The sequence below is a fragment of the Daphnia pulex genome, chromosome 3, assembly GCF_021134715.1.
Source record: "Daphnia pulex isolate KAP4 chromosome 3, ASM2113471v1".
NCBI classification, from domain to species: domain Eukaryota; kingdom Metazoa; phylum Arthropoda; class Branchiopoda; order Diplostraca; family Daphniidae; genus Daphnia; species Daphnia pulex.
Window position 1 is genome coordinate 3,174,284 of NC_060019.1, and position 18,464 is coordinate 3,192,747.

The 18,464-nt window shown below is 40.7% G+C and overlaps 5 protein-coding genes and 1 long non-coding RNA gene across 8 annotated transcripts; 4 read left to right on the top strand and 2 right to left on the bottom strand.

Moving 5' to 3' along the window:
* Positions 1–1,621: 1,621 nt before the first annotated feature.
* LOC124190110 lies at positions 1,622–6,406 on the bottom strand. The gene is made up of 3 exons (XM_046582679.1): positions 6,243–6,406; positions 6,037–6,169; positions 1,622–5,845 (listed from the first exon to the last, which is right to left on the bottom strand). The coding sequence occupies exons 2-3, from the start codon at positions 6,149–6,151 to the stop codon at positions 1,827–1,829; spliced, it is 4,134 nt and encodes a 1,377-aa protein (XP_046438635.1). The 5' UTR covers positions 6,152–6,169; positions 6,243–6,406; the 3' UTR covers positions 1,622–1,826.
* An 88-nt stretch (positions 6,407–6,494) lies between these two features.
* Positions 6,495–8,880, top strand: LOC124190113 (neoverrucotoxin subunit alpha-like). 2 transcript variants are annotated; one of them, XM_046582682.1, is made up of 3 exons: positions 6,495–6,641; positions 6,717–6,830; positions 6,915–8,880. In XM_046582682.1, the coding sequence occupies exons 2-3, from the start codon at positions 6,722–6,724 to the stop codon at positions 8,876–8,878; spliced, it is 2,073 nt and encodes a 690-aa protein (XP_046438638.1). In that variant the 5' UTR covers positions 6,495–6,641; positions 6,717–6,721; the 3' UTR covers positions 8,879–8,880. The 2 variants fall into 2 exon arrangements, with proteins under 2 accessions (XP_046438638.1, XP_046438637.1); XM_046582681.1 differs by having other exon boundaries at positions 6,548–6,830.
* Positions 8,881–8,948: 68 nt separating this feature from the next.
* On the top strand, positions 8,949–11,746 carry LOC124190114. Its single transcript, XM_046582684.1, has 2 exons — positions 8,949–9,809; positions 10,752–11,746. The coding sequence occupies exons 1-2, from the start codon at positions 8,949–8,951 to the stop codon at positions 11,559–11,561; spliced, it is 1,671 nt and encodes a 556-aa protein (XP_046438640.1). The 3' UTR covers positions 11,562–11,746.
* Positions 11,747–11,881: 135 nt separating this feature from the next.
* On the top strand, positions 11,882–16,634 carry LOC124190112. The gene is made up of 4 exons (XM_046582680.1): positions 11,882–12,207; positions 12,297–12,444; positions 12,525–16,319; positions 16,517–16,634. Exons 3-4 carry the CDS (start codon positions 13,683–13,685, stop codon positions 16,520–16,522), a joined length of 2,643 nt encoding a protein of 880 aa, XP_046438636.1. The 5' UTR covers positions 11,882–12,207; positions 12,297–12,444; positions 12,525–13,682; the 3' UTR covers positions 16,523–16,634.
* Positions 12,402–13,681, top strand: LOC124189950 (neoverrucotoxin subunit alpha-like). Its single transcript, XM_046582464.1, has 2 exons — positions 12,402–12,444; positions 12,525–13,681. Exons 1-2 carry the CDS (start codon positions 12,402–12,404, stop codon positions 13,679–13,681), a joined length of 1,200 nt encoding a protein of 399 aa, XP_046438420.1.
* Positions 16,619–17,945, bottom strand: LOC124190115. 2 transcript variants are annotated; one of them, XR_006872829.1, is made up of 4 exons: positions 17,685–17,945; positions 17,328–17,424; positions 16,995–17,132; positions 16,619–16,727 (listed from the first exon to the last, which is right to left on the bottom strand). It is a non-coding gene; the product is annotated as an uncharacterized LOC124190115 (long non-coding RNA). The 2 variants fall into 2 exon arrangements; XR_006872830.1 differs by lacking the exon at positions 16,619–16,727 and having other exon boundaries at positions 16,908–17,132.
* Positions 17,946–18,464: the final 519 nt, after the last annotated feature.

An 18,464-nucleotide genomic window follows, 5' to 3' on the forward strand; every position in this document is an offset into this window, starting at 1 on the left:
TTGAATGTTGTTTGATGAACTTCTATATATTCACTTGTAATGTTTAGAGGGGGAAATATTAACATCATTTTTGCTTCGGCAATATTTTTTTTTTTTAAATTTTGTCCATCCTTTGGCAATAAAATTACTGCCGGAAACTCAGAGATCGTCTATTTAAAAAAATAAAAAGGGGAGAAAAACAGTATAAGTGTGAATATTATAAAAAAGACATTTTTTGAATGGATGAAAATTGATGGGTATCGTTCGTTTATTTCCCACAGTCGTACTTAAATCATGCAACTATTCTCACGATTATGAAATAAAATGTCTATACTTAGTAACCAACACGTTTAGCTCAGCTGACAAAATAAAATTTAGCGCTAGACCTGATACAGACATAGACCTGACATATTATTAATACCGCGCGATTATATCGTGAATAACGCACCCGTTGACCAATCATAACCCATTTGTCCAATAGAAAACCACCGAAGTCGGGGTAAACTGCAAATTGGGGAGCAAGGTTGCGGATAACGGGAGCAATATGTAAGATGGTTAGGCGACTGGAACTAGGACAGGTACGCTCTTGAATTTGTATTCGCTCTTGTACTTGTACTTGAATTGTACGCTCCTGAACTGGTGCTTTAGGTCGGACGTGGGTATACTTAAAACTTAACTAGCTGGCATTTGACTATTGAGGGAAATGGAGGTGCTAAACCGGAGCTCATAGCGCTAGCAGGAGCAACGATAACGAGAAAAACGACAACCTTTCCAACGCAACACGTCTCTTTTAATATCATTATCTTTTTATTTAAAAACAACCTACTGATAAGAATATTGGCATAATTTATACATTTTTGCATGGAAATTTTAGAACCTTTTGAACTGACTGTTGGCGGACAACTGCGCTCGAATTAGTGGTAGTATACATAGCAGTAAAGCAGAACGAGTGGTGCGTGTCGTTAACCTGTATAGTGACACTCAGCACACCTGTACAGCTAAATTCTGGTCGAATTTACCACCTTCTTTTTTGGTTCATTCCAGCACCCTTTAAATATTCGAAATAGACCCCCCCCCCCCAAAAAAAAAGAGTTTATTCCCAATAAATTGTCACTATGTCATTATAGGCTAGTGTTATGATGTAGTGTAATGTGTACACCCTTCGAAAAATACGAATAAATGAAAAACAAAAAAACAAAACAAACAAACAGAAAAAAACAAAAAACAAACAAAACAATTCTGTAATCTAATCTATAGCAAAATATTTCAATCTTGTTAAAATCTTTGTGAAAAAAAACAACTTCAGAAATTCCAGGCATAATAAAAAAAAGAGAGTCATAAAGCGTGTGAAGTACCGGAGTAGTGAATATCACGCTGTCGACTCTTAACAATATTAACCATAGCTTTCTTCACAGCGTCAATCAAGTCGCCACTCGGCGCTCTCACCTCTTATGGGGATAAGTCGTCTTCATTCCTATCTCCTCCCCAATCCAAAATAATATTTAAAAGAAAATAATAATAATGTAATCAAACGAAACCGCACGAAAACTGAAAAACTTAATAAAGTTATATGATCAAACACAAACACTGCACTTTAACTCAAACCAAAGCACGAAAACTGAAAGTAAAAGTCAATTGATTGTAACTTTAAATAATAAGCTGAAATGTATTTGCAGTTATAAAGAGTTTGCTTTTGCATAAGTATATATACATACGCACCAATGGTATAGACGACTGGGATTTCAAAATTTCAGGGAAATGACGAATTTGTTCACCAAATATTTAAAATTTCATTTTTTTTTTCTCAAGAACCAATCAAATAAACCCAGGTATTTTTATTTTAAAAATTAAAAAAACCCGCTAGACTTTCCCTGTTTGTCGGATTTTTTTGGAGAATAATCCACGTCTTTTTGCTTATCAGCTGAATTCCAATGTGTGGTGTAGACATAACCTTCTCCTTGGTCTTCAATTTCGGCTAAACCTGGCTGCACACTGACTACGTTCGTATCGGGGGGGAAATAATAATTACTGCCTTCGGTGCCACCTGTAGGATAATTATAATGCTTTCTGTAATGATAATTGGAAGGATTTTCTAATTCCGTCGACATAACTTTTTTGGCGTCGAAACTTTTTTCACCATATCCTTGATGGGTTTCGAGTGCTCTGTTTGTAGATTGCGCGATCGGAGTTCCATGTCGTGTATACAGAGCTTCATTGTTGCTTTTACCCGCAATCATTCTCTGTCCTGGACCACTTGTGACGGATGCAGTCAATCGACTAACACTTTTTGAAGAATAACGAGAGGTTTCAGGTCGCATCGGGTTTACATCAGCAGAAGATATATTTTGCTTTGAACTTCTGGTCCCATAATGACTGCTAAGAGGTGCGTTAGCTTTTTCTTTGGAATATGATGAGGATTCAGCATTCCTACCTACCGGTAGCTTTGCTATTTCTTCCAAGTTATTTTCGTTTAGGAGATTTTGCAGTTCCGTCAACGTCTGCAAACGAATTTGATAGCCGGGTCTTTGTTCCTCAATGACACGACTTCTTATCAAACTCAGATAATCGACTGCACTTGACGAATGAGAACGCAGGGCCACTGAATTCAGAACACGACCGCTTTTGTTAACTTCGTTCAGTAAGCTCATCGCTTTTGCTATAGCAGTGTCTAATCCTTGCGACTTTTCCATGGCGATGAATTTCCTCGCGTAACTAATTCCGTGCAGGGATCGATTTTTCAGCTTTTCAATGGTGTCAAAGCAGATTTCAAGTTCAACTTCAATGTCTGGGAGCGACTTTTCCAGCAGTTGGCGATTCTCGATAACTAGTCTGGTAGATTTCAAGTCGCGTCCATTCATGTTTTCCAACATTGTAAAAAACGATTTGTAATTCCTTTGCCCCATTTTCCAGAAGATTTCGTCAATAGACAAATCATCCGTGCCATTTTTTTCGTTGGAAGCGTAGAGGACTGAACTGTTGAATTTGTTGTACATGACACCGCCCGACGGTGAAGTCATGGGGAAATGGGCGGCTCGGCAGGCCTCGACTACGGGCGGAATGGCGTTATCAGCGAACGTCACCAGCAGTCGAATGTTCTCCTTGACATCTTCACCAAAGATTGACAGAACTGAATCAAGTACGTAGCGTTGCGTAGGAGTCAGTCGACTATCAGCCGAAGCGGCCACGAAACCAATTGCGTGAATTTGGTCGATTTTAAACCCTTGTTGCTGAGTCAGGAAACGATGAATGTAGCCTGTAATTTTCTTATCTCTTTCGATACCTCTTGTGTCTCCATAACCGGGCGTGTCGATCAAGGTGATGGAGTACGGAATGGCCATCCCTTCGCGATGGTGGAGAGTGTAGGCCGTCACCGAGTCCGTTTGACTGTGTGCCTCATCTCTGACGACGGAACTGTCTTCACGGACGCACTTGAAACGAAACGGATCCTTCCACTGGACACCCAGGATGTAATTAATCATTCCGTTGATGAGCGTGCTCTTGCCGGATCCAGTGGCACCCATCAGAATAATTACTTTGCGGTTTTGACTGTTTTGCGACGATGACGCTGTGTCAGTTCCCGGAATGTCAAAGTACCGCAGGTTCTCACCGACTGATCTTTCCTTGGTGTTGAGCTGGTAAACCATGGGCTGATCGACTTTTATTAGTTTGGCAAATTCTTCTTGCGTAAATAATTCAGCAATTTTCTTTTTTTCGGCGTCTGGGATACTGCGCTCGATTGGTTTACTTCTCTGATCCATCGTGTTGCTGTCAATTGCCACTGTAGAGCCTTGGTCTTGAACTACAATTGCGCTTTCTTCTTGCTGACGGGACAATGAACTTGCTATCGATGGAATTATTTGCATTCTGGCCGGTTCGGCTTGGTGGACCATGGGCTGACCGTCTTTTTTCAGTTTGGCGAATTCTTCTTGCGTAAATACTTCGGTGATTTTCTTTTTCTCTGGTACAATTTGTTGGTTTGGTATACTCCCCTGATCCACTGTATTGCAGTCGATAGCGATTCTAAGAGTTTGGCCTTGAACTACATTTAGATTTTCGTCTTGATGGGTTGATGAACATGCAATGGCTGAATTTGTTTGTAAGCTTCTCGTGTCTGCTTGGCTGAAAATGTTGTTATCTAGATTCCCTTTGAACTTACTGAATTGGCCATTTCCTATGCGATCAGCTACGGTTTCAGAAGTTTCTTTTGATTTTCGTTGCAAGTTTTCTTCCAGATGGCAATCTTGCTTTGTTGTTGTGTCGCTTTGGACCTCGATATGGAGAACATTAAAATTCTCTATCAACGAATCCACTTGATCGCTTGACTGTTCTGTCAACTTTTGCTCAAAATATTCGGTTTTTATTTGCGATCCATTATTTGGTACTTTTTTCACGTCTTTTGTATCACCTGAATTTACTGCCGCGTACTGTTCTTTAGTGAATTGCTGACTTTCAATCGGGCCAGTTATCTTAACGTCCTCGTCCACATTTTTTGGCCGTTGGTTAGATTGTGATAAACGTGGGATTGAATAGTCCGTCTTATTTAAAGGCTGACTTTGTTTTTGATTAATATGGTTTGATTTGCCAAACTGGATTTCACTCCCATTGGCTGGGTAGGAAGGAGGTAATTCTTTTAGATAATGGCCCCGACGATTTTCGCTTACAGCCAAAATTAGGGAAACATGGACACTCACAGATGAATCTTGATTTTGAATAAATTTCTTAATGCGTTTCAGCAGTGGATCTTGACTGGACTCCTTTTGGGACAGAACTTGCATACTCCCATAATTGCCACTTGGTCTCAGACCTTCAATCTCTGATAGATCGAGCATACTCTTTTGCGTGTCTTTTAAAAGTGAACGTATCTTTCCGATGTCTTTTTCTCGTTTTAACAGCCACTCTATTATATCAGCAAACAAAATGGTCATTTCTTTAATTTCACTCAATGCTTTTTCTGGAAATTCCAACTTCAAAAAATCTGTTTCGTTAAATAGATTAAACTTTTTCTCAAGTTCTGGCAGAAGCTTTAGAAATTCCTTCATCATTATTATAGATTGAGGGACAAGATCGAAAGATGAAAATTTTGATATTTGTGAGCTCTCTTCCTGAATCCGAAAAAATTGCGTTCTACTTCGTTTCTTTTCAATAGAAAATTCGTTCTTCATGTCTAAAAAGAGTCGTGCTCCGATTTGATCCGGGATATTTCGTAGAACAATTTCAATTGCTTGCCATTTCATTCCGTCTATTTCTTCGTCCAAACCGATAGTTTCTCTTAGCCATTCACAGGATTCTCGGATGGAGCATTGCTTCTTGACCATGCGATGTTCACTAAGGCTGCAGAAGTTTGTACAAATGACATTGTTCAACTCTACCGGCGGTTGTTCATTCATTTCATTTGAATTCGGACCGACAGCCTCGTCAAAGTAAGCTTTAGCTGCAATGCGAAGACTTTTTTCAGCGTTTTCTTTCGTTTCGTTCCGATCGACGGCTCTTCGCATCGAAACGATGAACTCGGCTCCGTACACTACTTGTTCAACCAAATGCGTTGCCCTTCCTCCGGAAGTTACTTGATACTCGTACATTTCTGAGTCGCTGAAATGTTCTGGAATGATACATTCGGTACGTCGCTTGAAGCGGAAGAAAACGTCCATTTTTGCCACACTTCTGTCATCTTCATCAATTGAACTATCTTGTAAGTAATCATTGAACCAGAAACTGGTTTCGTCCACGGACCCTTTATTGATGCTGTATTCGAAGTGCGAACTGATTCCTAATACTTGACGTTTGAACTCGTCATCTGGTTTGAAATAAACACATTCATCCTTCCGAATGGTATCAATCTTTTCGTCCAGCAATTCAATATTACTTCCTGTAATACAAATTTTTAAAATACAAATTTTAAAATGATTTATACTTACATAATAACAATTGCTTTAGCGAAAGAAGGCTTTATAATCGATTCATTAAAATGACCAAGCCACATTTGAAATGGTGAAATCAATTCATTCTGAAACTGCTGTACGCTGATTAAAATGAGGACAAAAGGAAAAATATGCTTACTAGGCAAAATTAAGTCAGTGTTGTAGTTGTATAGATCTCCTATTTTCACTTGGCGACCAAGAGCCGATAATGGAATAGGTTTATTGCTCAACCGCGAAAGAGTGGGTTGCTCCATTTTGCAGTTTCAGAACCACTACATCAAAAACAAAAGCCATGAAAAGTAATTCGCAATTTGTCTCTTTAATTGTGCTCTGTATTTTACCTACCGTTTTGTGTGTTGTAAACGCTCTCTCTTGAAAGCTGAAACAATCAATCAACACCAGTTTTGTTGGCTAGTTTAGGTCCAACAGAGTAAAAAGTGTGCCTGTAAGAATCTGCGTCGTAGCTATTAAGCGCGACAGTCAGTTTAATATATTATAGCCCCTTGCGTTATTTCTGGTTATCGCTGGAGATTGTTATTGAGCTTTCTTATCTATCAGCGCTAGGTTTCGAGGCAATGTTGACTCGCACGGACATGAGTGTCGACCTTTGGTTTGCGTCACGGAGCTCTAAGAACCTAAACAGAGTCATAAATGATAATAAGGGAGCCAAACAAAATGGAATTAGTTCAGTGAGAGAAGTTTTGGCGTTGTAAGCCTGGTGTGGAAAACTACAGTCACAGAACGGTATAGACACAAATTCTAGTTTATTGAAATTGTTGCGACCAACCTTTCATTGTTTTCGACTAACGCCAAAAAAAGCGGACATGGCGGACAACAAAGCGATCGAGCAGCACCTCACTAAGATGACCGTGTTGGGAGGTCGATTCCAACTAGGTGGCTTATACGACTATCGAAACGACTACGCTCTTCCAGGTAACAAATTAAATTTTATAAATGTGCATGTATGTTCACTCTCTGTACTATTATTATTACATATATTAACTGGATGAATATAAGATGGTCAGTATTGGGAATCGCATGATGTGGCATCCGCCACTCGAGTCGACGACCAGTTCAAGCTCGAATTAGAACGACCGGACTCTGAGTTTACTAACAGCAAGTGGGAAAACATGGGACTTGACGATCACCTGAAAGCCACCGTCATAGCTGGTCTTATTGAAAAGTACCGCGGTGCTGCTGGCTACCTGAATCACCGACAAGGACTGGAACAAGTCAGTCGAACATTAATTTGCCGGATTAGCAAATGGCAAGAAAATTTAGATATACCAACTCTCTTTAATAAAAAGACTCCACTTAATCATGGTTCTGGAGAAGACATATCGCCCAAATCGGAAATATGTCCAACCCATGTTGTGACTGGAATAACCTACGGAGTGGAAGCTTACTGTGTACTAACGCAGGAGCTCAACGACAACAAAAAAGACGAAGAGGCTCGAGAGGCTGCCGAGGAATACCTGTCAAACATAGCGGCCAAGATGGAAGAAGCTTTAAAAGAAAACTTTAATTTAACGGATTTTAAGGATCAATTGAAAAAAGAAGAGAAAAAACAGATGAGCCGTTTGAAATGTCATTTATACGTTGATCTCCAGACTAAGGCTATCCACGAATGCAGCGTCCTCGAGGCCTACAAATACTGCCTCAAACTCATCCAGCAAGTTCGAAAATCTGATGTCAGAAACACCAGCAAAGTCGTCCCGATTGCCGTCCACCTTTTCCCTCTTAAAGTGATCATGGAACAAGCTGGAGGAGTACTGGGTGGTGCACCAATCCAATACCAAGACGTCGACGCCGAATTGATAGATCGTTGTTACCAAGTTTTGGATAAACTGGAGCAAGTCGATGCAAACATCGACGTCGTCCGTAAAAGTAACAAAGAATTCGGCTCTGCCTCTTTCAATCAGCTTGAAAAAACTTTAACTAAATACAAAGAACTTATGAAAATGAGCTTAAAAAATGGAGTAATGAAGACCCGTAAAAACGGTGACGAGGACGAGATGGAAACAGTCGTCAATATTGTCGAAACTCACCCACTTTTCAGCCCCTCTCAACTGAAACGTTGGCTTCGCTACAAACAGGCCGAATTCGAAATGATAAGTAAAATAACGAAGAACAAAATTGTCCTCTTGGCTGACCAAAAAGAACTTGAAAAAGAACTGTCCGACTCTTTGAATAAGAACTACGCTCTGGTGATGAGCGTTCCGCCGCTGGATGAGCGGACGAACGATATCCTATTAGAGATGAAAAATTACGTTGAAACCTACACGAGACTAGTAGACGAAATAGAACACTCTACTAGCAATGAAGACAGTGATGAAAATAACGACGAGGCTAAGGAAGATAAACCATGGCACATGATCGAAAGAAAACAGAAGGATGTGCTTATGAAAGTCAGCGAGTTTGCCGCCTACGCGGATAAGAATAAACACCTGGAGAACAAAGTTCAGTTCTTAATCTTATTTGGGGAGAGAGGAAGCCAGAAACTCTCATGCCTCTATTCCGTCTATGAAGACGAAACTCTACTTCAGAGCAAAATGAAACAATTGCCCGGGCCTCCCACTATGCTGCAGGTTCGCACCTCGGAGATCAGAAATACAAACAGTGCTGAAATCAACATTTATGTAAAGTGGAATTATGAAGACCTCGATTTCCCGTGCCACTTTATCGTGGAATACCAGTTGAATGACAGACCTGGTAAAATACAACGAAAAACGACGAAGCCGGGTGAATCTCAAATGAGGATCCCATACAAAATCGGATCGACGATGAAGATTAGAGTGGTGACCGACTCTTGCATCGGCCAAAGTGAATTTAGCGAAACGATCGACGTAGAAACGGCCTTGGAAGCTAACGAAAATGAAGAGGCAAACTTGGAAAACAAATCGGAACATACGATAGAAATTTCAAAAGCAGAAATTCCCGCAACATCTGTCAAAAAACGAGACTGGAAATGGCGGACATGAAACGATTTCTGAGGTCCGTTTCGCTGAAAGGATTGCGAAAAATTGCAAAACTATCGGAAGGCTTAACGGGATGGATTTGTCTGCTGTTCCTCTGATTCAATCCACCGAGTCAAGTCCATCGGCCCAACGTTTCACCTTCAAAGAAATCGACTGCCGCGAAGGGAAGATGCAGCACAAAACGATCCTGATTATGGGCGCCACCGGTTCCGGCAAGACGACGCTCATCAACTGCATGATCAATTACATTTTCGACGTGCAGTGGGAAGACCCGTTCCGTTTCCAGCTGATCCAAGAACAGGTGACCGGAAGTTCGAAAGCTGAGAGTCAGACGAGCCACATCACGGCTTACGTCATCCATCACGCGGAGGGATTCCGCATCCCTTACTCTCTGACTATCGTCGACACGCCCGGCTACGGCGACACCAAAGGCCTCGACCGGGACCAGGAAATCACCGACATGGTTCGCAAGTTTTTCGAAGACGACAGAGGCATCCAGGAATTGGATGTGATCGGATTTGTCGTTCAAGCTAGTCTTCCTCGTTTGACACCAACTCAGAAATATATCTTCGACTCGGTGCTTTCAATCTTTGGAAACGATGTGAAAGAGAACATCAACTTTTTGTTACCTTTCGCCGACAGTCAGGTGCCGACTGTGTTGAAGGCCATCGCAGGGACCGGTCTACCCTATCCGAAAGACCCTCAGACTGGCGATCCGGTCCATCACAAATTCAACAATTCCAGCTTCTTTTGTTTTAACGGGCCGACAGAAAGCGAAGCAAGTAATGACGAAAACACATCTTTTGATCATTTCTTCTGGCGAATGGGGATAGAGAATTTCAAGCGCTTCTTTTCCGTTTTAACTACGAAGAAAACACAGTCTCTGGTATTAACAAAACAAGTGCTTGACGAGAGAAAGCGGCTGGAAGTGACAGTGCACAGTGGCGGTATCCTACTTTCATGTAACTGCTACTCGGTGACAGCCTACTAACCAATTGATTGAAACTACTTCTCAATTCTTCTACCTTTTCTTACTCGCCTTACTAATTTATTAGAAACCCCTATCCGGTGTTCAGCTTACTAAGAATAAACTAAACCACTTTAAATTCTTTCCTGCTTTTACTACCCACCCCTTACTTAAAAAGTTTTGACCACTCACCAAGCTACTAACCAATTGTATATCCTACTAACCGACCATTTCGATTTTATCGATTTTATTTAACTTGGAAAGAAGCCTTGATTTATTCGGGAATTGAACCCGGACCTTCTGTGTGGTAGTCTAGTGCCTTACAGGCACGCCACAGTGATATATACATATACTACTATCCTAACGAATACTACTTATTCCTTGCAAGTTGTAACCTACTAAACCGCAATGACGATGTGAAAACATACTTACAGTTTTGTATGTGACTAACGTTCAACTGATTACTTTTTTCCGTCAAACTGCTAAGCCTTCCTACTGAACTTTTTGAACTAGTGATCAAAGGTACTGAATTGTTCACACTACTTATAACAAAAGTACTAAATTTTTGTAAACTACTAGCTATAACCTAGATTGCTTTTATTATTGATTACTTTTTAAAATCAAACTACTAACCCTACCTGAATATACTGCATTTTTCAGACTACTAACTAAATCTTTATAAAATGCTGGACCGACCTACTGAACAGAACTATGCCTACTAACAGTTTCACTAGGAATAACGTAAAAAGTAGGCAAATGAATGGTTAGTAGGGAATTTGTACTTAAGCAAGTACAGTAAAATACTGAATTGCGTTTCAGTAGCATATTCGACCCTTTTGAAGGGTACTGAAACTGTTAGGGGTGTGTAGGTACTGGAAATCGTTAAAATAAGCAGTTTAACGCGGCTGTGTGGACGGACTCCAGCCGCTCATCAAAATCGGATTGACCAAGATGGAAGAGATGAGGAAGACGAAAATGGTTATTGCCAACAGCCAAGCGCAAATCGAAGCCAACGAAAACGTTCACTTCGAGGTCGAGGTCACTAGGCCAAAAAAAGTTGACATTCCAGCCGGCCAGTATCTAACCAATTGTAACAAGTGCTATGTTACATGCCACAATCCGTGCCAAATCCCAAACGACGAAAGGAAAGTCAACTGTGATGCCATGGATCGTTCCATGCCAGAGGAAACTCGTACCTGTAAAATTTGCCCGAATAAGTGCATCTGGAACATGCACTCCAACCAATCGTATAGGTGGGAATATGTCAAAGAGAAGCAGGTCACCTCATCAGGCACCATTAAACAAAAATACGAATCAGAACTAAAGAAAAAGCTAACAGCCAAGGAGTTGGTGGAAATTCTGGAGAAGGACGTCGAGGAAAACAACAAAATTGTACTGGAACGTGTCGAAATGGTTACTAAATGCATCAAGAGGCTGGATGAGATCGCCCTGCGTCCGAATCCTTTCTCAACGCCCGAGTACATCGATTTGATTATAACCACCGAGCAGCGGGAAAAAAGTGTCGGCTTCAAGGAGAGAATCGAGAGTTTGAAAAAACTGCGTCAAATGGCTATCATTACCAGCAGAGTGAAAAATAATGAAAGTCTGATGAGCTTGGACGAAAACGACGATGAAATTCCCGGAGACGATTTGGATTATAACGGAGTTTCGGTGCACAGCAAGGCTGACCGTAACATGTTTGAAAATTCATTTGTGTGAGAAATTAAACTTTTATAAAAAAAATTGTCAAGTTTAAGTGGCATTGAATATTCAGGTTTTAGCCAAGCATTGCTTTTCTTTAAGTTGCCTTTTGATTACTTTACCTGTAATAAATTACACTGTAGAAAAAATCATGATTTGTACTACATTACATAGTTTCTCTAATACAATTCTCAAAAATTTTACTCCTGTCGCTGTTCAAGTTTTCGTACAGTTAAACTTATTTTTTCGATTCCCTTAAGCGTCTAGAGCGATTACAGATTTCAATCTCGTTTGTCTGTGGTATTTATATTAAGTAAACAACCAGCGGCCAACGATCACCCCACCACGCAAATGTTGATAACGATGTGCATTTAACAAATAGTAACGAAAAAAATTTTTTTTTTAATAACGCTCGGCCAAGCAAAAAAGATTAGAAAAGGTCCGTTGACGGACTTTTGACCGTATCCGCCATTACCTAAGCTAGCTTACCCCATAAAACAGGTAAAACATGATCCGGCCACTATGAGAAACAAACAAAAGTTATCAGACAAACAAGTGGCGCCTCACGCGTTCGTCCGCGCTTCTCAGAAAGTTCTTGAACAATAAAGGTTTCATGGCTTAAAACTACTCTGTAACTTGGTCAGCACTCAGCAGTTCACTTTTAGTAAGAAAAACTCTGGATCGACGCCGGACGAACAAATCTTTCGGTTCTCACAAATATATATTGCATTTAATCAATCTTGCTCGTTTTAGTGTGCAACTGTTCAGACAAAAACAACAAGCAAGCGTCAGACCTGTATATTATTAGCTGGCACGATGAGTCAATCCAAAATACTAGCTTTGGGAAACCAATTCAATATGGGAACTCTTTACAATTACGTTGAAGATGTCATCGTACAAGGTAAGTACAACTCTTGGATAATGTATCAAAATGACCGTTTTGTAATCGTGGATGTTGTACATATTTTCGAATACGAGCAGGCATGAACCTTTGGGCCCCAGCAGATGTGAAACGTCGCAAAGTAGTTACCGAGGTAAAGAAAGAAAATGTCAAACTTCACTGGATAGAAGCTGGGCAAAGAAATGACAGCAGAGAAAATGAAGACAACAGGTCTGAAGACGAGCCGTGGTTGACTCGTTTGGGAATGGACGACCATTCTGCAATGAGTTTCATGGCCGGTGTTCTGCTCCCACCATCTTTTGGAGGAGCCTGGCAATACGTGGCCGATTCAGTAACTGAATCTTTCCTACTTGACTCCAAAATGGTAATTCATTGCTATCGTTCCAATAAGAAAGTCCAAGTTAGTCCAAATGGACTAGAAATTGTCTGCCGGCCCAAAAAACTGATCGAGTCCAAGGCCACTCATGTCGTCGTGGGCCTCATTTACGGTCAAGAATCTTTTTGTATTTTCTCTCGCCAACAAAACCCAAATTCACAAATTGAGGCGATCGACGACGAAAGAATGAAAAACTATGCCAACTTATTTCGCGAAGGTCTCTCGGTTGACCAAAGTCTACAAGAGTTGGAAGAAGAATGTAACGAGGACGGCGATGGCCGTCCCTTTTTCCAAACGGATTTGAACTGTACTCTTTATACACACACGAAAGGTGGAAGAAACGGGACATTGAAGCCCGTTGCCGAGCAATACGAAGCTTGCAGAAAGATGCTGTACGAGGAAGGCCAGGCTGTCCCGCTGAGAGTATTGCTTTACCCACTTAACAAGCTACTGCCGAACGAGGCAGGTATCATCAAAATGCCGGAGAATCGGACGGGCAAGTCTCGAGAAAATGAAATCGGCATTTCCCACGACGTTGTAATTCGCTGCCAGAAGATGTGGAACCGTTTGAAACGTGTTCGTTTAGAAACGGACTCGATAATGGCGGAGCTAAACAACCAATGGATACCGAAAACCGTTCTGAAAAACGCGCAAGATTTTAGCCAGTGTTTCAAGACATTCACATTGGCTTTAAAGAAGGATTGGTATGAACTAATCCTTTACATCCGAAGAGGCTGTCGCTCAGCAAAAGAAGAAAATGTTATCGAAATAATTGAAATTATCGAAAGCAAATCGCCGTTCGTCGCGAAAGAATTCGAACATTGGCTTAATTATCAAAAAAAAAACAATCAAGACTTTTGAGATGCTGGCAAACTTCCCCGGTGTGTGTTTCTTATCAGCAACTGATCAACTTGATAGAGAAATTAGAAGCAAAGGACAGAATCGAACAGCAGTCGTCCTTCATTTACCCAATCTACCCGGGCAGTCGGAACATTTCATCCAAACATTAAAATCTTACGTTGAAGCATCTACTAAATCAAAACCACCAAGTGGGATTCTATGGGAACATCACTGTGAAAAAATGCTGGGTTCGAATGCTGTCAAAAAAGGATTTTTTTCGGTTTGTCAAGAATTTTCCGACTGGGTAACCAGTCATAATCGTGACTCCACTAACGTCCATTATTTCCTCTTTTATGACGAACGGCCCGTTTCCGTTGACGGATTACCTTTCATCCGATTGTACGATTGCGGTTCAGGAGTGGACCTTCCAATGAAATTCTCCATCCCCGAGAATCCTGGAGAAGTCACAGTGAATAAAAATCGGCGGGGTGTAATTAGATTAAACTGGACGGCCGAAAAAATGGATAAGAATTTTCTGTTACAGTACCGCAACGTCAACACATCTGATGAGTGCTGGAAATCAATTTCAAATTCTTCAAATGAAATAACAATCGATTCCCTGCAGCCGGATGAGAGTTACTTCTTCCGGGTTGCTAGACTGACACAGGGAGGTAAAAGTCCATTCGGCCCAATCAGCTCTGAGATAACAATCGATCCTGTTTACCAGCGGCCAACAGATCTCCAGTGTATTTCCGTGACCGACACAACTATCGCCATTTCCTGGAACCAAGTGATTCCAGAAGAAGATGAAGTCTGCGAAGCCAGCCGAGTAGCAAAGGAAGAAGAAAATGCCAAATCGTTTCAACTGAGCGGTTTCATGATTCATTGCTGGGAAACTGGCAATCGAGAATCCACCCTCATCCAAAGATCAACATCAGATAAATCAATTGAACTGCATCATCTTAATGTCGGCAGCCTTTACAGCATTCAGGTTAGAGTGGTGTACACGGACTCGACGGGCTCAAAATTCTTTAGTTCACCTGCGATTTTGCAAGCGAGGACATTGCAAGTCGCAGAACGACCGGCACATATAGTTCGTCGCGTCAGTCAAAAGAGTTCGGGGAGCTCTGTGATTGATACCAACAATTTACCACTTAAGAAAGTTAACGATGACAAGATACAAGGTGTCGGTCATTACGTTTTCGGCGAGAAAAGTGTCATGGCACTTGCCGGTAAACATCGGAAAAGGACAATTCTGATGGTGGGAGCCACTGGAACAGGAAAGAGCACTCTGATCAACGTATTGGTCAATTACATGCTGGGCATCGAGTGGACTGATGACTTCCGCTTCAAATTGATCGATGAACCGGACACGAAATCGCAAGCGCACAGCCAGACGGAGCTGGTGACCACCTACGACCTGTACGAAATGAAAGGGTCCCGGTTGGGCTATTCTCTGACAGTCGTGGACACGCCGGGATTTGGCGACACACAGGGACTGGAGCAAGACAACAAGATTATGCAACAAATTGAATCCTATTTCAAGTGTAAGCACAGGATTAAGCAATTAGAGGCCGTCTGCTTAGTCGTCCGTTCGTCACTATCCCGGCTGACGCCCACGGAAAAATATATTTTCGATTCCATCTTGTCTATTTTTGGCCAAGACATCAAGGACAATATCCGTCTGATGGTGACATTTTCTGACAACTCAGAGCCACCCGTTTTGGAAGCCATTAAAATAGCAAATATTCCGTGTCCTATTGATCCAGCAACTGGAGCGATACTTTATCACAAATTTAATAATTCCGTTTTCTACGAGAGCAACAGAAACGACCACGAAACAAATCAAGTAAACGAAACCTACTTTAACATGACTGTAAAGGCTTTCGAGAAATTCTTTAATGATTTGGGTCAAATGGAAACAAAGTCTTTGACGATGACCCGTGAAGTTCTCGAGGAGCGAAAGCGACTCGACTTTCTTGTTGAAGGCCTTCAAACAAAAAGTGAACTCAAGTTGACACAAGTGGAAGAGCTCGAACAAATCAAAAAAGCTCTAAAAGAAAATCAAGATCAAATGGAAGCCAACAAAGATTTTGAATTTGAAGTCGAGTTTCTCGTTCCAAAGGAGACGGACATTAGCGGGACAGGCCAATTTACAACTAACTGTCAGACGTGCCAAACAACTTGTCACTTTCCTTGTCAGCAGGCCAGCGATGAAGGGAAACACCTTTGCTCTGTCATGGATTCCAGTGGTACATGCATTATTTGCAAATGCCCCTGGAATGTTCACTTCAATCAAAAGTACAGGTACGAAATGGTCAAAGAGAAAGTCAAGCGTTCATCGGACGCCATCCGCAAACAGTACCAGGGAGCAGCAGATGAGACACTAACGAATGAAAGGCTGCTAGAAAAAATCAAGAAAGAGATTGCCGAGCATGAGAAACAACTGTTGGCGCTTACGCAAGCCACTTATCAACACATTCGGCGTCTAAACGAAATCGCCCTGCGACCTCATATACTATCAACCTCAGACTACATCGACCTGTTGATAGATGGCGAGAAAAAAAAGCCTCACTCAGAACGCAATCAAAGAATTTCCACGTTGCAGAAGCTCCGCAAGAAATCCGAAATGATCAAGAAATTGATACAAGAACAGCAGGTACATTTGTCTCCCAGTAGTTTGTGAAAATTTTGTGAGATTGTTCGTATGGTTAAAAGTATTTTACTTAAAAATTAAATACTTCTTGTGAATATCTTTTCTTACATTTTTTTTTGTTTACAAACTTTCGTAAATGATTGACTAGATACATAATTTAAATTAATTGACCCCAAATATTATCTTATGATGATTTCCAGACATAACAATGGCAGCGCCTACAACAACCTTCAAAATCCACGTCTACAATGACCTCGATCTTTTTCTCTTGTTTGTCTGTAACGGTGCACAAGCGAATCAATAAACTAAAAGACATAATCGTTTCTTTTTATCGTGTCGAGTGTGTTAAGACGAGTAAAAAAACGGGACTTCCATCGTGTTTTCGTGGGTGAGATGGCGCATCAACGGGAACTAACGGAACCATAAAAAGAAAACCCAATTTTAACCGAAAAGGAAAGGAAACGACAATCAAAATCAATTTCAAACACAGATTCAAGTCTCTATGAACGAATGCGGTTGACACGCAGTTTCAACCCGATCAGTCTATGATACATCTCGTGGCCAGTGAGTAATTGTGCTGGCATCCGTTCGGGGAAGGAGAAAGAAGAAGGCGAAAATAATAAAACATTTCCTCTTCCGAGTTGAAACAAAAATGGAAGCAAAGAAAAAGAAACTAACCTTGAAGCGTTCTGGGCTCAGCTGGAATCCAGGTGATGTGCATTTTCCAGGTCAAGGTGAGATCCTAATCCGCGTGCTCAAACGGGGGAACAACGGTTGCTCGTGATCTATCACGGATGTCGTCAAATGTCTAACAACCTGATGGAGTTAGAGAAAAGTCGGCTATTATTTTGTTACTTTGGCAAAGATAGCCGTCACACTACCAACAAATGAGTATAACAAAGTAATATTAGTCTAAAAACTGATCTGTAAAGTCCGTGTGAAGACACTGGTTAAACGTAAGAGTACGGAAGGTGGTGGGTGGAGTGATTTGATATTAACAATTATTATTACTGAATGCTGGTGTTTCTCTATTTTTTTGAGGATGGAAATCTCTCTGCTTGTCAACGACAGCACATCGTACACCGTCTCATCATGGCCTCGTAGGTTCCTGTGTAGTCACAATGATAGAAAAAAATCTAATTAAGGAAAACACAAGATAAAAAGTCAAGTTGACAAGTGAGTCAGGTGATAGCTCTATACAATTAGACATGTGATAAATACAATACAATTATTTAAAATAAAATTCAATGAAAGATGTGATAAAAATGTAAACATTAGCTTTGACTTCTTGACTGAGTTATTACGTTTGAAGGGAATACAATACATTTTGTATTCAATGACAAACTTATTGATGGTTAATGAGCCTACCTTGAAAAAGTTTGAAATGGCAGCGTGAATATCGAAGATGTACAAGAAACCAATTTTTCTACCACTCAATTAAAACACATCCAAAATCTGAATAAACCATAGCCTACTTCAGTTACGGCCACAGATCTGTGATTCACCCTGGGTGTCAATTTTGTTCGAGCCACCCACCGACCCTCAGCTGCCTGTGGCAGTTATACCTATGCCACATGCGTTGCCATTTTACGAAAGTATGATTTTAAATTCCTGTTTTCCGCAAAATCTTCGCTTTGCTTCCACCACGATTCACTAAAAGTTAGCAATTGGTAGCCTAGTGGGCATAGCGGAAGTATATTACGAGAGAAGTGTTATGTTCGGATCTGTACAGGTCATTTTCCCTTTTTAATCATTATTCCTTGTTTTTTTTTTATATTTTTAAAACAAATATGTGGAATGCCTAGATTCTGTAAAAATGCGAGTATTTTGACTATTTTCACTTTTTTTAAAACAAAATCTGAGTTTTTTTTTTCTAAGTCCCTGCCAAAGAAAACAAATTCAGATTTTGTTTAAAAAAATGTGAAAAAACTCGCATTTTTTACATAATCTAGGCATTCCATCTATTTTGTTTTAAAAATTTAGAAAAAACAAGGAAAAATGATTAAAAATGGATGAAGACCTGCACAGATTCGAACCTAGCACTTCTCTCGTGATATGCAAGTTGCAACTTTTTAAATTGCAAGGAAGTTGCCATTTGCTAAAAAAAATTGTGACCAAGATTTAAAAAAAGAAAACAATAAACAATTT

Coding starts and splice junctions, on each gene's coding strand:
- LOC124190113 (XM_046582682.1), top strand. CDS start 6,722: ATGGCGGACAACAAAGCGATCGAGCAGCACCTCACTAAGATGACCGTG. Junction 6,831..6,914: donor AAACGACTACGCTCTTCCAG/GTAACAAATTAA, acceptor GATGAATATAAG/ATGGTCAGTATTGGGAATCG.
- LOC124190112 (XM_046582680.1), top strand. CDS start 13,683: ATGCTGGCAAACTTCCCCGGTGTGTGTTTCTTATCAGCAACTGATCAA.
- LOC124189950 (XM_046582464.1), top strand. CDS start 12,402: ATGGGAACTCTTTACAATTACGTTGAAGATGTCATCGTACAAG. Junction 12,445..12,524: donor TGAAGATGTCATCGTACAAG/GTAAGTACAACT, acceptor GAATACGAGCAG/GCATGAACCTTTGGGCCCCA.
- LOC124190114 (XM_046582684.1), top strand. CDS start 8,949: ATGGATTTGTCTGCTGTTCCTCTGATTCAATCCACCGAGTCAAGTCCA. Junction 9,810..10,751: donor GAAAGCGGCTGGAAGTGACA/GTGCACAGTGGC, acceptor TAACGCGGCTGT/GTGGACGGACTCCAGCCGCT.
- LOC124190110 (XM_046582679.1), bottom strand. CDS start 6,151: ATGGAGCAACCCACTCTTTCGCGGTTGAGCAATAAACCTATTCCATTA. Junction 5,846..6,036: donor CACTGACTTAATTTTGCCTA/GTAAGCATATTT, acceptor TTTGTATTACAG/GAAGTAATATTGAATTGCTG.